The 17,653-nt window shown below is 43.0% G+C and overlaps 2 protein-coding genes across 3 annotated transcripts in view; both read left to right on the forward strand.

The window, feature by feature from the left end:
• Positions 1-10,717, forward strand: part of LOC118933078 (olfactory receptor 52B6-like) — a 118,567-nt gene extending 107,850 nt beyond the window's left edge. For both annotated transcript variants that reach the window (XM_036927054.2, XM_036927053.2), the window contains exon 2: positions 8,123-10,717. In XM_036927054.2, the coding sequence (XP_036782949.2) occupies positions 8,145-9,125 (981 nt within the window). In that variant the 5' untranslated portion in view covers positions 8,123-8,144 and the 3' untranslated portion in view covers positions 9,126-10,717. The remainder of the gene's footprint in view (positions 1-8,122) is intronic.
• LOC118933075 (tripartite motif-containing protein 6) overlaps positions 1-17,653 on the forward strand; it is a 162,945-nt gene that overhangs the window by 107,843 nt on the left and 37,449 nt on the right. The gene's annotated exons all lie outside the window — the stretch shown is intronic.

Genomic DNA, 17,653 nt, shown 5'->3' on the forward strand with positions numbered 1-17,653 from the left:
TTCTTTTACAATAATTCCTAAAAGTACAAGAAAAAATACTCCCCTCCTTACAGTTTCCAGTTCTCTCTTCCCATTCTCTCTTGAGCATTTTCCAGTCTCTACCATCCACTGAAATTGCCCTCGTCCTGGTTCCCAGTGACCTCTGTAACGCCTACTTCCACGGGCAGTCCTCAGTGTTCAATTTACTCAACACATCAGCTGCATTTGAAAATTATGAATTCTTTCACTGACTGTTTTCTCTCCTCATGTCTGGACTTTTGTATTTTCTCCTATCTCTTTTTCTACCTCATTGGCTATTCCTTTATTGTTTCCTTTTCTAGGTCCTTTATTTTTCTAAATCTTAAGATTATCCCAGTACTTTATCTTCAGCTCTCTTCTCTCTCTAATTTTACTACCTAGATTACCTGAAACAGTTGTGTGTATTTTAAATAACATTTATTCACTCACGACTCCTACATTTATCTTCCAGATTTATAAATCTAACTGCTTTCTCAGTATATCTACTTGGATGCCAGATAGGCATTTCAAGCTAAACATGTCCAAAATCAGACTTTTACTTCTCCTTGAATCATCTCTATCACTGTAAATAACAATTCTATTATTTCAGTTGTTCAAACCAATAAGCTTGAAATTATCCTTGATTTTTTCACTTATATCATGTGTATAATCATCATTAAATTAAATCCTGCTAGCTCTACTATCAAAATGCATTCAAAATCTGACTATTTTCAAAATATCTAATTCCCCCTCCCAAGTCCACATAGTCATATCTCTTGATATCACAATATCAACACAATATTGTAATAGCTTCTTAAATGGTTTCTTTTCAGTTTACATACCATGTAAACGCCAGTAATGTGTCTAAAACATGTAAGTCATAACATATGATTTCTCAATCCAAAATCTTTCTGATGACTGTTACGGAAAATAGTTTGGCAGTATTTTTTAAAACTAAAAATAGACTTACAACATGACCCAAGAATTGCACTTTGGGGCATTTATCCCAGAAAAATAAAGATATTTTTATTCCTGAGCTTGTTCATTGATGTTCATAAAGCTTTATCCCTAATAGCCAAAAATGGAAAATTACACAAATGCCCTTTAATGAGTGAATGGTTAAACAAACTGTAGTATATTTCTACATGGAATACTACTTGGCAATAAACAGAAACTGACTGTGGATATGTTGGGAAGGAAAGGACTCAGCTTGGTGTCACAGGGAAGTCAGATATAGTGAGACAAGAAAGCAAAGTAAGTTTTAATACACCCTGCATAGAGTAGCAGAGCAGACCCGCCTAAGGTGAGACAGGCAGCCTCATTCTGAGGCTTCTTTTAGGTGGTTTTTGGCAGGGCAGAGAGGTCCTTGATTGACATCTGTCAGCTATCTGGGCTTCTTCTGATTGGTGAAATGGGGACAGGGGCTGTACTGTGCTTGTGCCTCTCATGTTTCTTATCTGGGGAGACCCTGGACATTTCCTGAGTCACTCTTGGACCCTGTGGCTTCATCTGATTAACTCTTTGAGTCATTTCTGGCTTTCTGGTTCTATTTGATCAACTCCCTGAGTCATCTTTGGGGGGCCCTTTCTCCTTTCCATCCCACTCATTTCTATCTTTCTGCCTAACAGATATACTCAACAACTTGGATGGAGCGCAAAGAAATTACATTGAGTGAAAAAAACCATCCTCAAAAGAATACATATTGCATAATTCCACTTATGAAATATTGGTAAAACTATAGAGATGGAGCATAGGTTAGTGGTTATCAAGGATTAGGAGGAGGGAGGCAGTAATTGTGGCTATGAAGGAGCAAATTGACACAAATGAGTGCATATACAAATGGTCAAATTGGAATGAGCTCTCTGGATTATACCAATGTCAATTTCTTGGTTTTGACATTGTATAATATGTATTTAAGAGAACAACACTAGGAGAGGCTAGAAAATGGTGCATGAGACTTCCTAGCACACTACTTGGTAAACTTCTGTGAATTTATAATTATTTCAAAGTAAAAAGTTTTTAAAAACCTCTTACCCTGTTTTTCTGGCTCACTAAGAATAAAATAAACAATCTATCATAGATGATTTTCGAGGCCCTAAATGATGTGACCGCTTCCCCTACCTTTTGCTTCCAGTGATTCTCTAGCCACAGTATGTTACTTCCTATTCTATTCCTCAAATACAACAAGGAAGCTCACCTCTCTAGGCTCTTGGTCTTAACTGTCCCTCTGCTAGAGATCTGCAACCAGAATTCTGAATGTTTGGTTCCTTCATTTTATTCAGGTGTCTGATAAAATATCACTCCTGATGATCCTATCTGAAATAGCAGCTACCTGTTGCCCCCATCATTTTCAATCCCTTTTCCTTAACTTTATTTTTCTTCATATAACTTTTCACAAGATGTCATATTATGAATTCATTTACTTATTTACTTATTATCTATCTCTTTCCACTGGAATGTGATTTCTATGACAGCAATGACTTTATCTGATTTTGGTTATCCCTTGTAAGCAGTCAATAACAAATACTATTGAATGAACAATAAGTGTTTGGATATGTTCATAAAAGGTTCATACTAAAAGAAAAAAAAGGGACACTGGGCTTATTCAAAAAGTCAGTACTGACAATTACAACCTCATATCACTGACAATTAGTATAGAAACTCTAGAGAATAATTTGATGCTAATTTTTAAAAAATATTTGAAAGAGTTGAAAGGACAGGTTCCAAGAAAGGAGCAATGTCTGCCAGAATAATATTCCATGAGGAGAGTTACTATATCTGAGGTCACACCTTAAAAAAATACCATAATCAAGAAGCTGACACTTGTGCCACTAGCATTATCACAGGTGATTCTCAAATCCCCAAAGGCTGCTGAAGAAATCCTCATAACCTACAATCTAAGGATCACAAGGAGTCACCAGTGACACCACCACAGATGGCTGTAACATCCACATACCAGCCATACTGGAAGGGTGCTGAATATAGACAAATAAGTGAAGAAATAAGCAAAGAAACTTCTTTGACATTTTTTTGAAAAATAAAAGGAGACAGGAAATCCTGACTTCTGACTTCTTTCTGCTAAATCTTGTAAGAGCCCATCCCATTGAAAGAACTTAAATTTCACTGAAAATTAACAGACGCAAGTGATTCAGAAAACAAGAAATGTTGAAGAGGAGGTGGAAAAATGGAAATCTTCATACACTGCTGGTGGGAATGTCAATAGATGTAGCCATTTTGGAAAACAGTCTAGCAGTCCCTCAACAATTAACTACAAGGTCACCGTATGACCCAGTGATTCCACTTGAAGGTATATAACGGAGAAATGAAACATAAACAGAGAAATGTATACATAACTTTTCACAACAGCACTACTTATAATACCCAAAAGATGCAAATAACCCATCAGTGGTCAAATGGATAAACAAAATGAGTTATATCCAGACAATGAAATATTATTTGGCCACACAAAGAAATGAAGCATTGACACATGCTACAACTTAGATGAATTTAAAAACAGTACGCTAAGTGAAAGCCAGGCCCAAAAGACCACATATTGTATGATTTCATTTATGTGATATGTCCAGAACAAGTAAATGTATTTGAAATAGGTCAGTGGTTTCCAGAGCTGACAGGAAGAAGGAATGGGTTGTGACTACAGTGGGCGGGGTGGTTCTTTTGGGAGTATAGAAAATGTCCTGAAATTAGTAATGATGATTGAACAACTTTGTGAATATACTAAAAGCCACTGAATTGTATCTTTAAAAAGGTGAATTATATGGGATGTGAATTATACCTCAGTTGACAGACAAAATTAAGTAAAGCCTGGCCCAAAAAGAGGAGTCATTTTAATTTTGGAAGAGCCTGAGAAAAATTATCTCCTGAGTGCTACTTAATATTTCTGCTCTGGTTCAAGTATTCTAATTTCCATCTGATCCTTCCATCCAAATTCTCCAAAGCATTACCATCACCATTTATTTCATCCTTGAATTCTTTTCACATTCACTGGCTTAACCAGCTGCGAACATGTTCTTTTCAGTCCCCAGTGCAATTCAATGCTCTGTTATGAACTATATTAGCAAAATGACTCTCTGGCCTCTGGATTCCCACTGCTATATCACCACTTACTGATCACTGCTCATGGTAAAGGGGCATGATTCCCTTACCCATTGGCCTGAAATGCTTATCCAAAGAAGGGATCAATCATGGCTTGTCAAATTTTTGAATGAACAAGACAGGGACAGAGGTCCCTACCCATCCTTTCCTTTAGGATGATATACGAATGCCGTCAATGTTTAGGGGCTGTGAAGTGGTGAAGAAAGATCACTAAGGTTAAAAAAAAACAGACTTGAAAATAGACACTAAGTAGATGATGAATGAAAGAAGCCCAAGAGGACAATGCTTTAGAAAGGACAATAGGATGAGATGAAGAAAGAAGAATGGGATTGAAGTTGTGGAAAAGGGCTAGCACTGGAATGGGAAATGCAAAATCAAGTTCAGTGAAAACTCTCAGGCTAAGAGCCTCTGGGCTGGTGCTGACCATCCCTTAAGATGCTCAGAGTGTCTGTCAATAGACTTCTTCTCTTTGGCTCTAGGGCAAAGCATATCCCCATGTGCCTTAGATCCTTGTGTTGAACAGAGTCATATCGGCCCAAGTGGTGGGGGAGGGGCCTGGTCCTAAGGAAGGAGAGGATACACGAAGGGAGGAGAATCCCTGCTCCCAAAGGAGAGGCAGGGATAAACACCACGGGAGACAAGGCCTGAGATTCAACTCTCTACTAAGGAAGCCTGCGCTGTGTATGACACACTGAATTGAGCAACTGAGTCTGAGAAGGTGACATAAGGGAGGTAAGTTTGGGTATGTTATTTTCAGGATGGGGAGGAAATATGGAGGAATGGATGAGGAATGGGTACCAGATAAGCAGACAGCTCTGCAGCAGTGCTGGAGAGGAGCCAAGGGCGAAAGGGAAGAATCAGCTGGGGCGACTGCAGGGCACTGTTCTGGGGAGGGGAAGGCAGGGCAGTTTGGGGGGGGTCACTTCACAGTTGAGGATGGGAGATTGACGAGTAAGTGATCCTCACTCCTAAGGAGGATACAAGATTACTAAATGACACATAGGCTGTATCCTCAGATACTGAGGAATGATGGGAGGAAAAGTACTCTACTGCACTTGGGGGGCCACGTGCAAAGGATAAAGTTCCTAGACAGAGCAGTCAGGCAAAGGATTCAAAATCAGGTGGAGATGGGAATTCACTGGAATAGAAGGGATACTTTTTCTGGTATTTTCTCCAAAGATATGAAAAGCAGCAACTAGAGGACAAGAGAATCGGGCATAGGAGTGGAAGGTCTGAAAATGGGCTGCCAGAGAGAAAACTTCAAGTGGAACACTTGGGGATGCTCACTAGTTAGGGGATGTGGCATCCCCTAACATCAATAGGTGCCTGAACTAGAGTGAAAACAGAAGTCACATGGATGAATGAATGGGAGAAACTGTGAGCAAAGGCTGCCGCTGACTATGTCAGAGGGGCGCTGAAGCTAGGGAAGAGGAGTTGACGCAGGTGTCAGGTGACTGACATGTGGGAGCACATAGTGGAAGATGATCACACAGGATCTGGAATGAGCGCACGGATGGATCACACAGACTACAGACATGAGGAGGGTGTGAGATCTGGTTATAAACCCATGATTGGTGTGGTATGAGTGTGTACCCTTGATGGCATAACCTTACATAATTGAGTGAGAGGGAACCTTCCTATTCTGTCATTGTTTTAACATTCACTGGGTGTCAGCTCCCCCAGACACCAGTGAATGAGACACAGTTCTGACCCTTGGAGAGCTCACAATACACCAGGGCTGAAAATATTTCAGTGTGTTAAGTGCTGGAGAGAGAGAGAGAGAGGTAATTGCAGGGGGTATAGGAGTGCAGAGGAAGCACATAGCCCAGCCTTGGAGCAAGAGGAAAGGCTTCCTGAATGAGAAATGTAAGCTGGCTAGGTTAAAGGGGAGGATGGAGGTCAAGGAAGTGGAATATATAAGTGACCACAGAGAAAGAAGAGCAGTTTCAGAGACATGCACCTTGTCCAGTTTTAGTAGAGAAGGAAGGAAATATGTTTGTGTGAATCTTTCAGGCAGTGAGAAATTATCTGCAATCAAATAAGTACTGAGCTCAAAATTATCTCTTGGAAATATAATTTATATGTAGATGCTGGTTTAGAGACTTAAAGAACTGAAGGCTAAAAGACCAGTTGGGAGGCTTTGGTAAGTGGGCAATAAAAGTGAAAACTTAAATTACAAAAATAAAATATAGATTTATTTTTAGAAAACTGGCATTTTAATTGGGTCCTCTAATTTGTATAATGATGTACATCTCCATTTATTTGTTTTTAAAAATCTCTTTCAACAATAGTTTGTAATTCTTAATGCAGAGGCTTTACATATTTAAGTTTATTTTTTAAGTATGCTATGTTTTCAACATACATTTTGTATGTTCTTATGTTTGTATTATAAATAGAACTTTTTAATTTTCCAGTTGTTCACCACTAGTAGGAAAAATATGTTTACTTGTACTGTCTTTGTACTAAATAAATAAATAATTTAATCAATCAATTAAAGTAACTCAAGGGAGCATTTTTATACCTAAGTAAAATATGTCACAATTTTAATAATGAAGGCATCATTGAAACGCAGGAGAAACATTCACATTCACACCACTTCCTCTAAGACTGGAGGAAACAAGAGGAGGATGGGTGCAGAGATAAAAAATTCACAGGACTGAAATAATAATTTAAGTTGGCTCCTGATAGTTTTAAAACCTCAGTTACATAGCAGGAACATTCCATTGAATAAAGGAATGGAATTTGGGCAGTGGTAAAATTGTATATTCACTGTGAGAATAATTAAATAGGACTGAGGGGTCCAGTGCCCTAATGTATAAAGACCATGTGTGTGGTTGTGCCATTCACACTGTGACTTCGTGAGCTGAGGATGACACTGCTTAGATTCAGTGGAAGCCTGAGCGTCTTCAGGGAGAATGCTGCAGAGACCAGTCGGGACTGAGAAGTTGTTAGTCCGTCAGAAGTGATGGACGTTTAAGACTAGCTAGGGAAGAGAGTAATAAGATTCTTACATCGGGGTTGACAAACATTAATGTGAAACAAAGTCACTTGGTGGTCTTGCTAAAAGCCAGGTTGCTGCCTCCAACTGCAGAGGTTCTGCTCCATTAGGCCTGTGGTAGGGTTCAAGAATTTGCGAGGTCCCTGGTGGTGCTATTGGTATTGGTCTGGAGAAGCATTGCTCCATAGCTTCCTTCTTGTTCTGGGTGATAGCACCTCACTTAAGGGCCAGAAAGGTGACAGCGGAGGCACCACAGAGTTTAGTAAGGCTTCCACAGACAAAATTCATTTAATAAACCAACAGGATGACAATTATGCTCATTTTGAAGGTCCCAGAGTTGTTTCTCAGAGAGGATAGTGACTTGTCCCAAATCACATGACCTGACAGAGCAGATCTCTGACCTATTTTTTTTCCTACACAATGTTGTGTTCTTCCTAAATACCGTAGCTGCCTTCACAACCTCCATATTTGTCAGAGCATCTGTGACTGAGAGGAGAGAGGTGGAGTCTACAGTGCCCACTGCCCCCAACCCTGCTCTCCCACACAGTCTGTCAAGCAGAGGCAGTTGCCCTTTGGTGCAGGACTTCAGCCCTTGTGTACAGAGCCTGGGGCTTCTGCGGAGCTTAGGACAGCTCACATACCCATAGAGATTAAAGGGCTTGTTTCTGATGTTCGAGCTTTTCCTGCTCTCTGCAGAACCTGTGCATATACTCTTCAGAACCTGCATTGTACAGAGTCAGGCAATGTATTTGAGCCCTGTAGTTACCTTAAAGCCTTACAGCTGTATAGAAAGCCTCTGAATAAAGACACAGAGCCCAGCTGTGGGTAGGGCCTACAACCATGCACTTTGCGCAGAGCCTGTGTGTAATGAGAATATGCCTGTGTACAGAGCCCAAAATGGTTGTAGGACCTGTGAGTATGTACAGACCTGTGGTTGTTTGCAAGCCTTTATGTATACCCACACCTCTGCTAGTGTATACAAAGTCTGAAGCTATGTTTTTTCCTATGGCACAGGTGAGGGCTCTGAAGAAAAAACATGACTCTTTTATCTGCTAACAGCACAGCTGCTCTGAACAGTTCTGACACTCGCACAGCAGGCTGCCTCCTCACTGGCATCCCTGGACTGGAGCACCTACACATCTGGCTCTCCATCCCCTTCTGCACCATGTATGTAGCTGCCATGACAGGCAATGGCATTTTAATTTGTATCATCCTGTCCCAGCCAAGCCTGAATGAGCCCATGTATATCTTCCTGTCCATGTTGGCCAGTGCCGACATCTTGCTCTCCACTTCCACAGTGCCCAAAGCACTGGCCAACTTCTGGCTGGGTTCTAGACACATTTCCTTTGATGGCTGCCTCACCCAAATGTTCTTCATCCACTTCCTCTTCGTGGCTGACTCAGCAATCCTGCTGGCCATGGCCTTTGACCGCTATGTGGCCATCTGCCTCCCACTGCGATATGCCACCATCCTCACAAGCACAGTCATTGGGAAGATCATGGCTGCCACCCTGACCCGCAGCTTCACCATCATGTTTCCGTCCGTCTTTCTACTCAAGCGCCTGCACTACTGCCGGATCAACATCATTGAACACACGTTCTGTGAGCACATGGGCATCGCCCGTCTGTCCTGTTCCGATATCTCCATCAATGTCTGGTATGGACTGGCAGCTGCTCTGCTCTCCACAGGCCTGGACATCGTCCTTATCGCTGTTTCCTACATTCACATCCTCCAAGCTGTCTTCCGCCTCCCCTCTCAAAACGCCCGGTCCAAGGCCCTGAGCACATGTGGCTCCCACGTCTGTGTCATCCTGCTCTTCTACATCCCTGCCCTCTTTTCTGTCTTTGCCTACAGGTTTGGTGGGAGACGCATCCCACGCTATGTCCACATCCTACTGGCCAATCTCTATGTGGTCATCCCACCTATGCTCAATCCCATTATTTACGGAGTGAGGACCAAGCAGATTTTAGAAGGGGCTAAACAGATGTTTTCAAACCTTGACAAGGAAACCAAGTAAATGCTCCCAACTCGATCTCAGCTTAATCCCTTTCTGTATGTATCAATTATCCAATATTCACCCTCTCCTCATCTCTACATCTTCCAATTATCCCCATTATTCACATCTATGTCCCAATTTATTTAAATACATGCTCTACTCAAATCCACGTTTGATTTTTTTCTCAGAAATCTGCAGGAATAGCCACCCCACTTTCTTCCCCCTATTATTTGAATACCTTCTGATACTCCACCATTTCAAGAAAAAGTAAATAGGGGAAATGTGATAACTTATCTGAAATCTACCATCCAAATAGGACTTTTCTCAGCATCCACTTGCATTTTCTCCATAATATATACATGGGAACTATATACTTATATATATAATATGCATAACATATATGATATATATCTTATAATGGTCTTGGCATATCATAAATGCTTTACAAATGATAGCTTTATTTGTATTGTTGTTCTAATTATTATTAATTAGTAGCTCATCCAACTCTATTTATAGCTCATCACCTCAAAACTAATAAAAAATTGTCCTAAGACTAAAGCAGATTGCATGATGGTGCTCCAGTTTTGTTTCTACAAAGAGTAGTAAGAGTAAACAATAATACAAAGGAAAATTATTTTAATATAATGTTTAACTGAATTCAACAAATATAATTTTAAAAACTCAAAATTAAATGCATTTAAAAAATCATTGTAGGCACTGATTTAATATAACTATTTATTTATAAATAGTTTAAGACACAGAGACTTGCTTGTTCTGTAGCCACATCAAATTCAGTTTCTCCTCAGGCCTTGGTACTTGTTCACCTTGTTGTCTGAAACACTCTTTTCCTATATCTTTACATGACTCACTTCCTCCTTTCACTCAGCTTTCTGTTTATGTCTCTCCCAAAGAGATATCTCTGTGACCTTCCAATACAAAAAATACCTCTTTCTTATCCATGGCAAAAGAGACACTATAAGCAAATACAAAAGTCAACGTCAAAATGGGAAGAAATGTTTTCTAATTATATTACAGATAAAAGACTGTTTTTTTCCTGATATATATGGGGCCCCTAAAATGTAGGGGGAAAAAATGACCAAAAGTCTGATGGAAGAAAAGGACAAAGACAATTAGAATATGCTTAAGTCTAACAAGAAAAGTTCAATTAAGACTATGCCAAGACAGTCTTTCTTACCTGCTAAATTGACAAAAATTAGAAGTACTAACACCATGTTGGCAATGATGTGGGGAAACAAGCCTTCTCATACACTGCTCTTGAATACATAGTATGATAAAATGTCTGTGGAGCTTGGAAATTCTTAACAAAATTCCTATGCATTCATTCATCCCTTGATTCAGCAATCACACTTACAGGAAATACTTTTTGGATATGCCTCCATGGGTACAAAACTACATATGACAAGGTTAATAATGATGGCAAAGGTTTTGTAATACAAAAATGTTTGCAACAGCTTAAATGGGGTCTGAACTCCCGGCCACAATTCCATCCCCTTATGCTTACTCAGCACTGTTATCCTTCCCAAGCTACACAAAGGTTCTGAAGTCACATGGACTCTGGTTAAGGTGTAGTGACCATGTTTAGAACATATTAGCTGTTTGTCACTGGGCAGTATATTAAACCTCTTTAAAGGTCAGTTTCCTTAGAAAAAGTGACCATATCTATTTCACAGTTGTATTTGTTAGGCTGGAGAAAGGAAAAACAAGGACATGCAAACAGAACAGAGAGATGCCTTAGGGGGAGAACAGACCAGACCCCAAAGTCTGTGCTGTATATGGAAAGGGGACAGCTCTCCCTGAATTCCATCCTGATATGCCAACTAAGACCCAGTTGTCAGCCTTCTCCCTCTTGGAAGGAAAAAAGTTTCTAGTTGACTATTATGTCACCTTTAGCCAATCATACCTCTCAACACCCCTTAGGATAGCTTGCCCACTCCTCCCCCTCCTAATCCCTTATAAACGCCCCACTTCCCTAACCCTGTGTGACTTCTCCGGCTTGTAGTACCCAGGCCGCGAGAACATCACCCGGGGGTATTTAAATAAATTACCTGGCCCTTTGTTGCCTCTCTTTGCCTGCATATTTTGGCTAGAATTTATCTAACAGTATTGATTATTAATGAAATTAGCTGGATCTAATAAATCAGCTATATTTGTGCACACCTCTCAGATAACTGTATTCTGTAGATTAAATGTGTAAAAATGGAACATTTAAATCATATATTATACATTTTAAAAATTCTAATTATTTACTATATATTTTTAAAGACATAAACATTCTATATCTTCTTATGTTATTATATTTTTAGTTAAAAAACTAGCACAATTAGTAAATAATAAAATTTTAAAAGTGGAAAGCAAAATTTCCCAGGTGTTATTTCCACAAAAATAACATGTTCTTGTCCAGAATTAAAGGGAGGATCAGATATTTTTAAAGAAGCACGCAAGGGGGCCTTTGAAGGCTGACTCTGAGTGGGAGGTTGAATAAGGAAGATTTGATCCAGAAGGTAAAATATAGTTTATGGGAAAAGGTACCTGGGGATTTGAGATTTTTCTTCTCATCGAGTCTCTACCATTCTTCCAAGCCTCTATCTCAGCCTTCCCCTGACATTAAAGTTTTCTCAGTTATCCCTGAGAATGACCAAATGAATGGTATCCTTACCATTTCAACTTGACAGCTTTTCAGAAGAATTAAATTGGAAAGAACAGTGAGAACGGGGAAAAAATGAGCATGTTAGACATCCTGATCTGGGAGAGGGTTAGATGAGTATATACACATGACAAAATTCATCAAGCTATACACTAAGATTTGTGCATTTAATTGTATATACCTCAACATTAAAAAATTTTAAATGAAAGAAAGAACTGTGAAAAGAAAAACCTAGGACAGTCCTTCCCATGTTTCCAAGCCTCAAAACCCTCAATCTCCTTATTATTTTACTTTTTAGCCCTAGAACAAGCATTCAAAAGACTTTAGATGAAATTCTTTTTCTTGAGCTTCCAGGTGTCATAAGCCTACTGATGGTCACCTTCTTTGCTTTCTTTATTTATGCTATTTTTATTAATGAGAAGTTTTTTTTTTAACTTTACTTGCATATCTTTGTACACATCAATGATGATTTGAATAAACAACCCTAGAGGATCTGTTCCAGTTTAGCAAACTTCAGGGAACTGCTTTGGTAACTTTTGGTAACAAATTCTTTGGCTCCTCCCCTTCCTCAGTCTGAACAGTCTTGGATAAGATGAGAGCCTACAAGTCCCTGGAGCAAACAGAATCTCACCAGCTTGAATTAGGAAACAGCCACTAGTGAGGAGCAAGGGAGGGAGTGACCTGTGCCCTCACCCTGGACCTCCTAACAGTGCCCTTGAACACCAGTTGTGCCCACAGCATCTGCAGAGGCTGCACCTTTAGAATCTGGGAGAAGTGAAGTCAGCCAAGGAAAAGAGTAAACCTATGCTGCTGTGTCCTCCATCAGCCTAGAAAACACCAGCCCATTCCTCAACTGGCCGTCCTAGCTGAAAACCCCAGGGCACTGGAGCTGGGCCTTAAAAGAAACTTCATAAGCATTGTCAGGAAACATTGTTAAAGACTTGGAAATGGGACAAGAGATTCCTGGGTGTCTTTGCAGTGGAATTCTAAGTCTGAGGATTATCTAGTTCTAAAAGGATGTATACTACTTTGATTCTCTTTGAATGACTAGAGTTTAGGCTATTTTGCAACCCTGTAGATTGTAGATAATGTTAATAGAGCAAATATTTTCTTTCTGGCATTGCAAACGATTCCTGTTCATGGCAAATGCAGATTATTTTAGTCTGGTAGAGAAAAAGAATTTGTCAAATACTGGCCCCCTCAGAATATCCCATAAATGATTTGTCGCTAAAACAAAGTGATGTTTAATTTCAGCACAACAAGGGAGACGGTCTTCCAAGGGAGGAGGGTAAAGTTATTTGTGGGATATTTGTGAAAACTTGGAGCCTTGTGTAAGATGGGCCTTGCAATTTAGGGGCTTGATTATGACTGGGTAAGGATAACAGTTTAGGAGTGATGGAAAAAGCAAGGTAAAAATTTTGAGGTGAAGAAGCTTGAATTTTGAAGAGGCTTGAAGAATTTTGAGATAAGGGAGTAAACTATTGTTTGATACTATCGACCGATGTGTTAAACAAGTTGATACACATTTAAATGAATTTCCAGGTAGAATAGTAAAGTTATTTGAAACTTTTATCTTCCTAGGCAGGAACTTTCTAAAATAGCAAAACCACGCTGAAAAAGACAGTGCGATAGTAAAATTTTGTTAATGTAGACATTAAGCTGTGTGGAATGCAGAATATTTCTGAAGGGCCCCCACCCATAAGATGGCAAACTTCCTGCTTCTCTTCCGGGTCCTTGGTTCCCGCCGGCGCCACCTGAAGCCCAATCACCCCTCGCCCCCCTAATCCCAGCACCTAGCCAATAGCCACCAGCCCCACAGAAGTGACACCACAATCACCCCATGCCCCTTCCTATATAACCCAGCACCTTTCCCTAATAAAGCGGAATTCTCCGGTGAATTGCTGCTGTGTGTCGCTCCTTTCCTTTCATTGGTGCTGAAACCCGGGAGACGGGACACCCCAACTGGGCCCCGTCTTCCCCCGACACCAGCAGCAGCTTGCCCTCGTCCTCTTTTTCCGGCGCTGGCTCCTCACACTCACCACTCCTGTCTGGCCTTTGGGTAACTTTTCCCCCGGGGTGGGCCGCTCTTCCCTGAGCTATTGCAGCGCCATTGACCGTGATCGTCCGGCAAGGCCCTGACGCTCGGGGACGAGGAGGGAACTCTCCCCGCCTTAGGCCTTCACGGCTGCGGCGGACCCTCAGGCCCCCCTCCAACAGCCATAAGTGAGGCGACTCCTTTGCGGATGAGAACGCCCCCTCCCCCTCCCCTTCCGTTCCTTCTGCTGAAAACTCCTTCCGCTGAAAACTCCTAGTACTGGGTACCTCGGACCCCGGCACTCTGCCTTCTTAGAGAAGTCTGGGTGACGACCCACACTTCCTAAGAAACCGACTCGTATACGAGTTTCCGCAGACCACCAAGGGTCATCGGGGACGCCCTTTGTCTCCGTGCGGTCTGCTCCCAGTCCGAGGGTCTCCGTTCGTCTTCCCCTGTTTGTCTCCTCCTCTGTCCTTTAGCCATGGGAGCCTCCTCATCCCTCCCTGAAAGTTCACCTCTTGAATGCCTGCTCAAGCATCTAGCCACCCCCTCCCTGACACCTTATATAAAACCAAAACTTCTCCGTAAATACTGCTCCCAAGATTGGCCGACATACCCCCCAGACAATAACAACCAATGGCCCGCAGGGGGAGCTCTTGATCCTAACATCACTCGCGATCTCTTTAACTACTGCCAGCGCCTGAAAAAATGGAAGGAGATTCCCTGTACCGAAGCTTTCCACCTCCTCCCCCCGTCTCCCTCGCCGCCGCCGCCTCCTCCTCCCCCCGCCCACCCCCAAGTTCTCCTAGCCTGCAAGCCGTCTCCCCCGCAGAAGCCTCCCGCCCACTCCCTACCCCCTCCTCTCCTACAAAGCCCCTCCCCATTCCTCCACCACCATCTCCTCCCCCACCTCACCCCCCTGCAGATCAAGCCTGAGCCTTTCAGCCCCCCTCTAAGTCCCAGGAGCCTCCTCCATCTTTGCCCCCATCACCTGTTTCTCCCCCACAGACTGAGCCAGAACCCTTCAGTCCCCCACCGCCGTAAGTCTCCGCTCTCGAGATAACTTCGCCTGCTGCTTAATAGCAGGTCTAAAAAAGGCAGCTCGTAAAGTAGTCAATTTTCAAAAGCTCCAAGACATAATTCAAAGGAGGGAGGAAGCTCCCTCCGAGTTCTTAGACAGACTCACTCAAGCCCTATTACAGTATACCAGCCTGGACCCAGAAACGCCTGACGGGAGACATGTCCTTATGACATACTTCCTGGCTCAAAGCTACCCCGACATTAAAGCTAAACTCAAAAAGTTAGAACAGGGCCCCGCTACCCCACAGACTGAGATCCTAACAGTGGCCTTTAAAGTCTTCCATAACCGGGACGAGGAGAAAGAATGCCGTAAACAAAAGGCTGATCAGGCCAATTTCCAAATGTTGGCCCAGCTGATAAAACCGCAACCTGGGTGCCCTTCTACAAACAAGCCCCCCCCAGGAGCTTGTTTCAAGTACAGAAAAGAAGGACATTGGTCAAGGGCGTGCCCCTCCCCCAGATCTCCTACCACCCCATGCCTCAGATGCCACAAAAAGGGCCACTGGGGGTCTGATTGCCCAGCCACCCGAAGGGGAGGCTGGACGAACAACCCCCATCCTAAGCCTGCCTTAGTGGGGCTGGCAGAAGAAGATTGACGGGGCCCAGGGGCTTCTCACCCGACCATTTCCATCACCAAACAGGAGCCCAGGGTTACTTTAATAGTAAACAGTCGCCCCATCTCCTTCCTCCTAGATACAGGAGCCACCTTCTCAGTCTTGCGAGAATACCGGGGCCCTACCACGCCTGCCATTACTCCTATAGTCGGGGTAGGAGGTAAACAGATTTTCCCATTAAACCCTCCCCTTTTATGCACAATCCAAGACAATCCCATACCTTTCTCCCACTCCTTCCTGGTTATGCCCCAATGTCCCATCCCTTTAATAGGACGGGACATCCTTTCTCTCCTCCATGTTTCCATAACTATATCCACTCCCACAGCCCCCAGTACTCCCTTTCTGATGGCCCTCATAGCCGACGACACCCCTCTACCCAATGAAAGCTCCAGGTCCGCCCTCATACACCCTGTAAATCCCAAAGTTTGGGACATTACAAGCCCCTCCGTGGCTCTATGTCCTCCTGCCTCTATCAAATTACGTGACCCCTCTCAGTATATCTGTCAGGCCCAATACCCCCTAACCACTTCAGCCCTCGTAGGCCTTCAACCCATCATTCAAGATCTTTTAAACAAAAATTACCTCAGACCCACTCACTCCCCATTTAATAACCCCCATATTAGCTGTTAAAAAAACCAACGGATCTTTCCGCCTCGTCCAAGACCTTCGCCTCATCAACACGGCCATCATCCCTATCCATCCCGTAGTCGCAAATCCATACACCCTTTTATCACACATCCCTGCCTTGGCCTCCCACTTCTAAGTCCTAGATCTCAAGGACGCATTTTTTTCTTTCCCTCTGGACCCCTCCTCCCAAGATTTTTTCGCCTTCACCTGGATGGACCCATACACAGGACATTCTGAACAACCCACTTGGACAGTTTTGCCACAAGGCTTCCGAGATAGTCCCCATATTTTTGGACAGGTCCTAGCTCAGGACCTCAAACAGTTTCATCATGATCACTCGGAGTCCACCTTATTACAATACGTGGACGATCTTCTACTCTGCAGTCCCTCGTGGGAACAGTCTCAACTTGACACTGCCTCCCTACTTAACCTTCTAGCTTCCAGAGGTTACTGGGTATCCCTGTCAAAGCTCAAATCTCTTCCCCTCTGTCACTCACCTCGGATTCCTTCTATCTCAACAAAGAAAGTCCATTACCTTAGACAGAAAACGGCTCCTCTCTGACCTGCCCCTTCCCAAAACCAAGACAGAAATCCTTTCCTTTCTAGGCCTGGCTGGGTATTTTAGAGCGTGGATCCCTAACTTCTCCCTGTTGGCAAGACCCCTATACGACCTCAGCAAGGGCCCCCCTGAAGAACCATTATCCTCCTCACCCCAACACTCCTTCATTAAGCTCCGTCAAGCCCTTGTGGAAGCCCCAGCTCTCCATATTCCTGATTTGTCGAAGCCCTTCTCATTATACATTCATGAGAGGTCCAGTCAAGCTCTAGGAGACCTAGGCCAACATTATGGCCCATCCTTTGCCCCAGTAGCTTATCTTTCCAAGCAATTAGACCCCACAGTTTGGGGATGGGCCCCCTGCCTACGGGCATTAGCCACTGGACAGCTCTTGCAGAAGGAAGTTCATAAACTGACATTCAGGGCGCCCCTTACCATTCTGTCCCCACATCACCTAAAGGATCTCTTAACCTACAGAAGTTTACAGACTCTCCCTCCCTCCAGACTCCTGACCTTACTGTCCTCTTTCCTCCAAAATCCCGTTCACCCTCTTTGCCACCCATACCCGAATCATGACTTTTTCCTCCTTTACTGCTCCCTCGCTCTCTCTCGCTTTTTTTCCTCATTCCTATTGTCTTCCCCGCCACCCCAACCTCCTTTGTATGGCGATTCAAAGTCAGACAGACTTACACACAGCATCAAACAAAAATTACTGCCCTCATTGCCACATCAGACTGCCCTCTGAAAGGCTGCTCCGAGCCTTTATACCTCCACTTTCCTCCCTCCACCGAAGTGTTCACTAGCAGCTACCTTTATTCTCCCTACCTCTGCTTCCTCTACGACCAAAAACAAGCCTCATGCAGGCAGTGGCCAGACACCTACGGGGGATGTCCCTACTGGTCTTGCGCCATTCACTACATGGGTAACTCCCGGTACCCACAGTATTACTCCTCCAACCATTTCATAAAATAT

This window comes from Manis pentadactyla, chromosome 9 (assembly GCF_030020395.1).
Source record: "Manis pentadactyla isolate mManPen7 chromosome 9, mManPen7.hap1, whole genome shotgun sequence".
NCBI classification, from domain to species: domain Eukaryota; kingdom Metazoa; phylum Chordata; class Mammalia; order Pholidota; family Manidae; genus Manis; species Manis pentadactyla.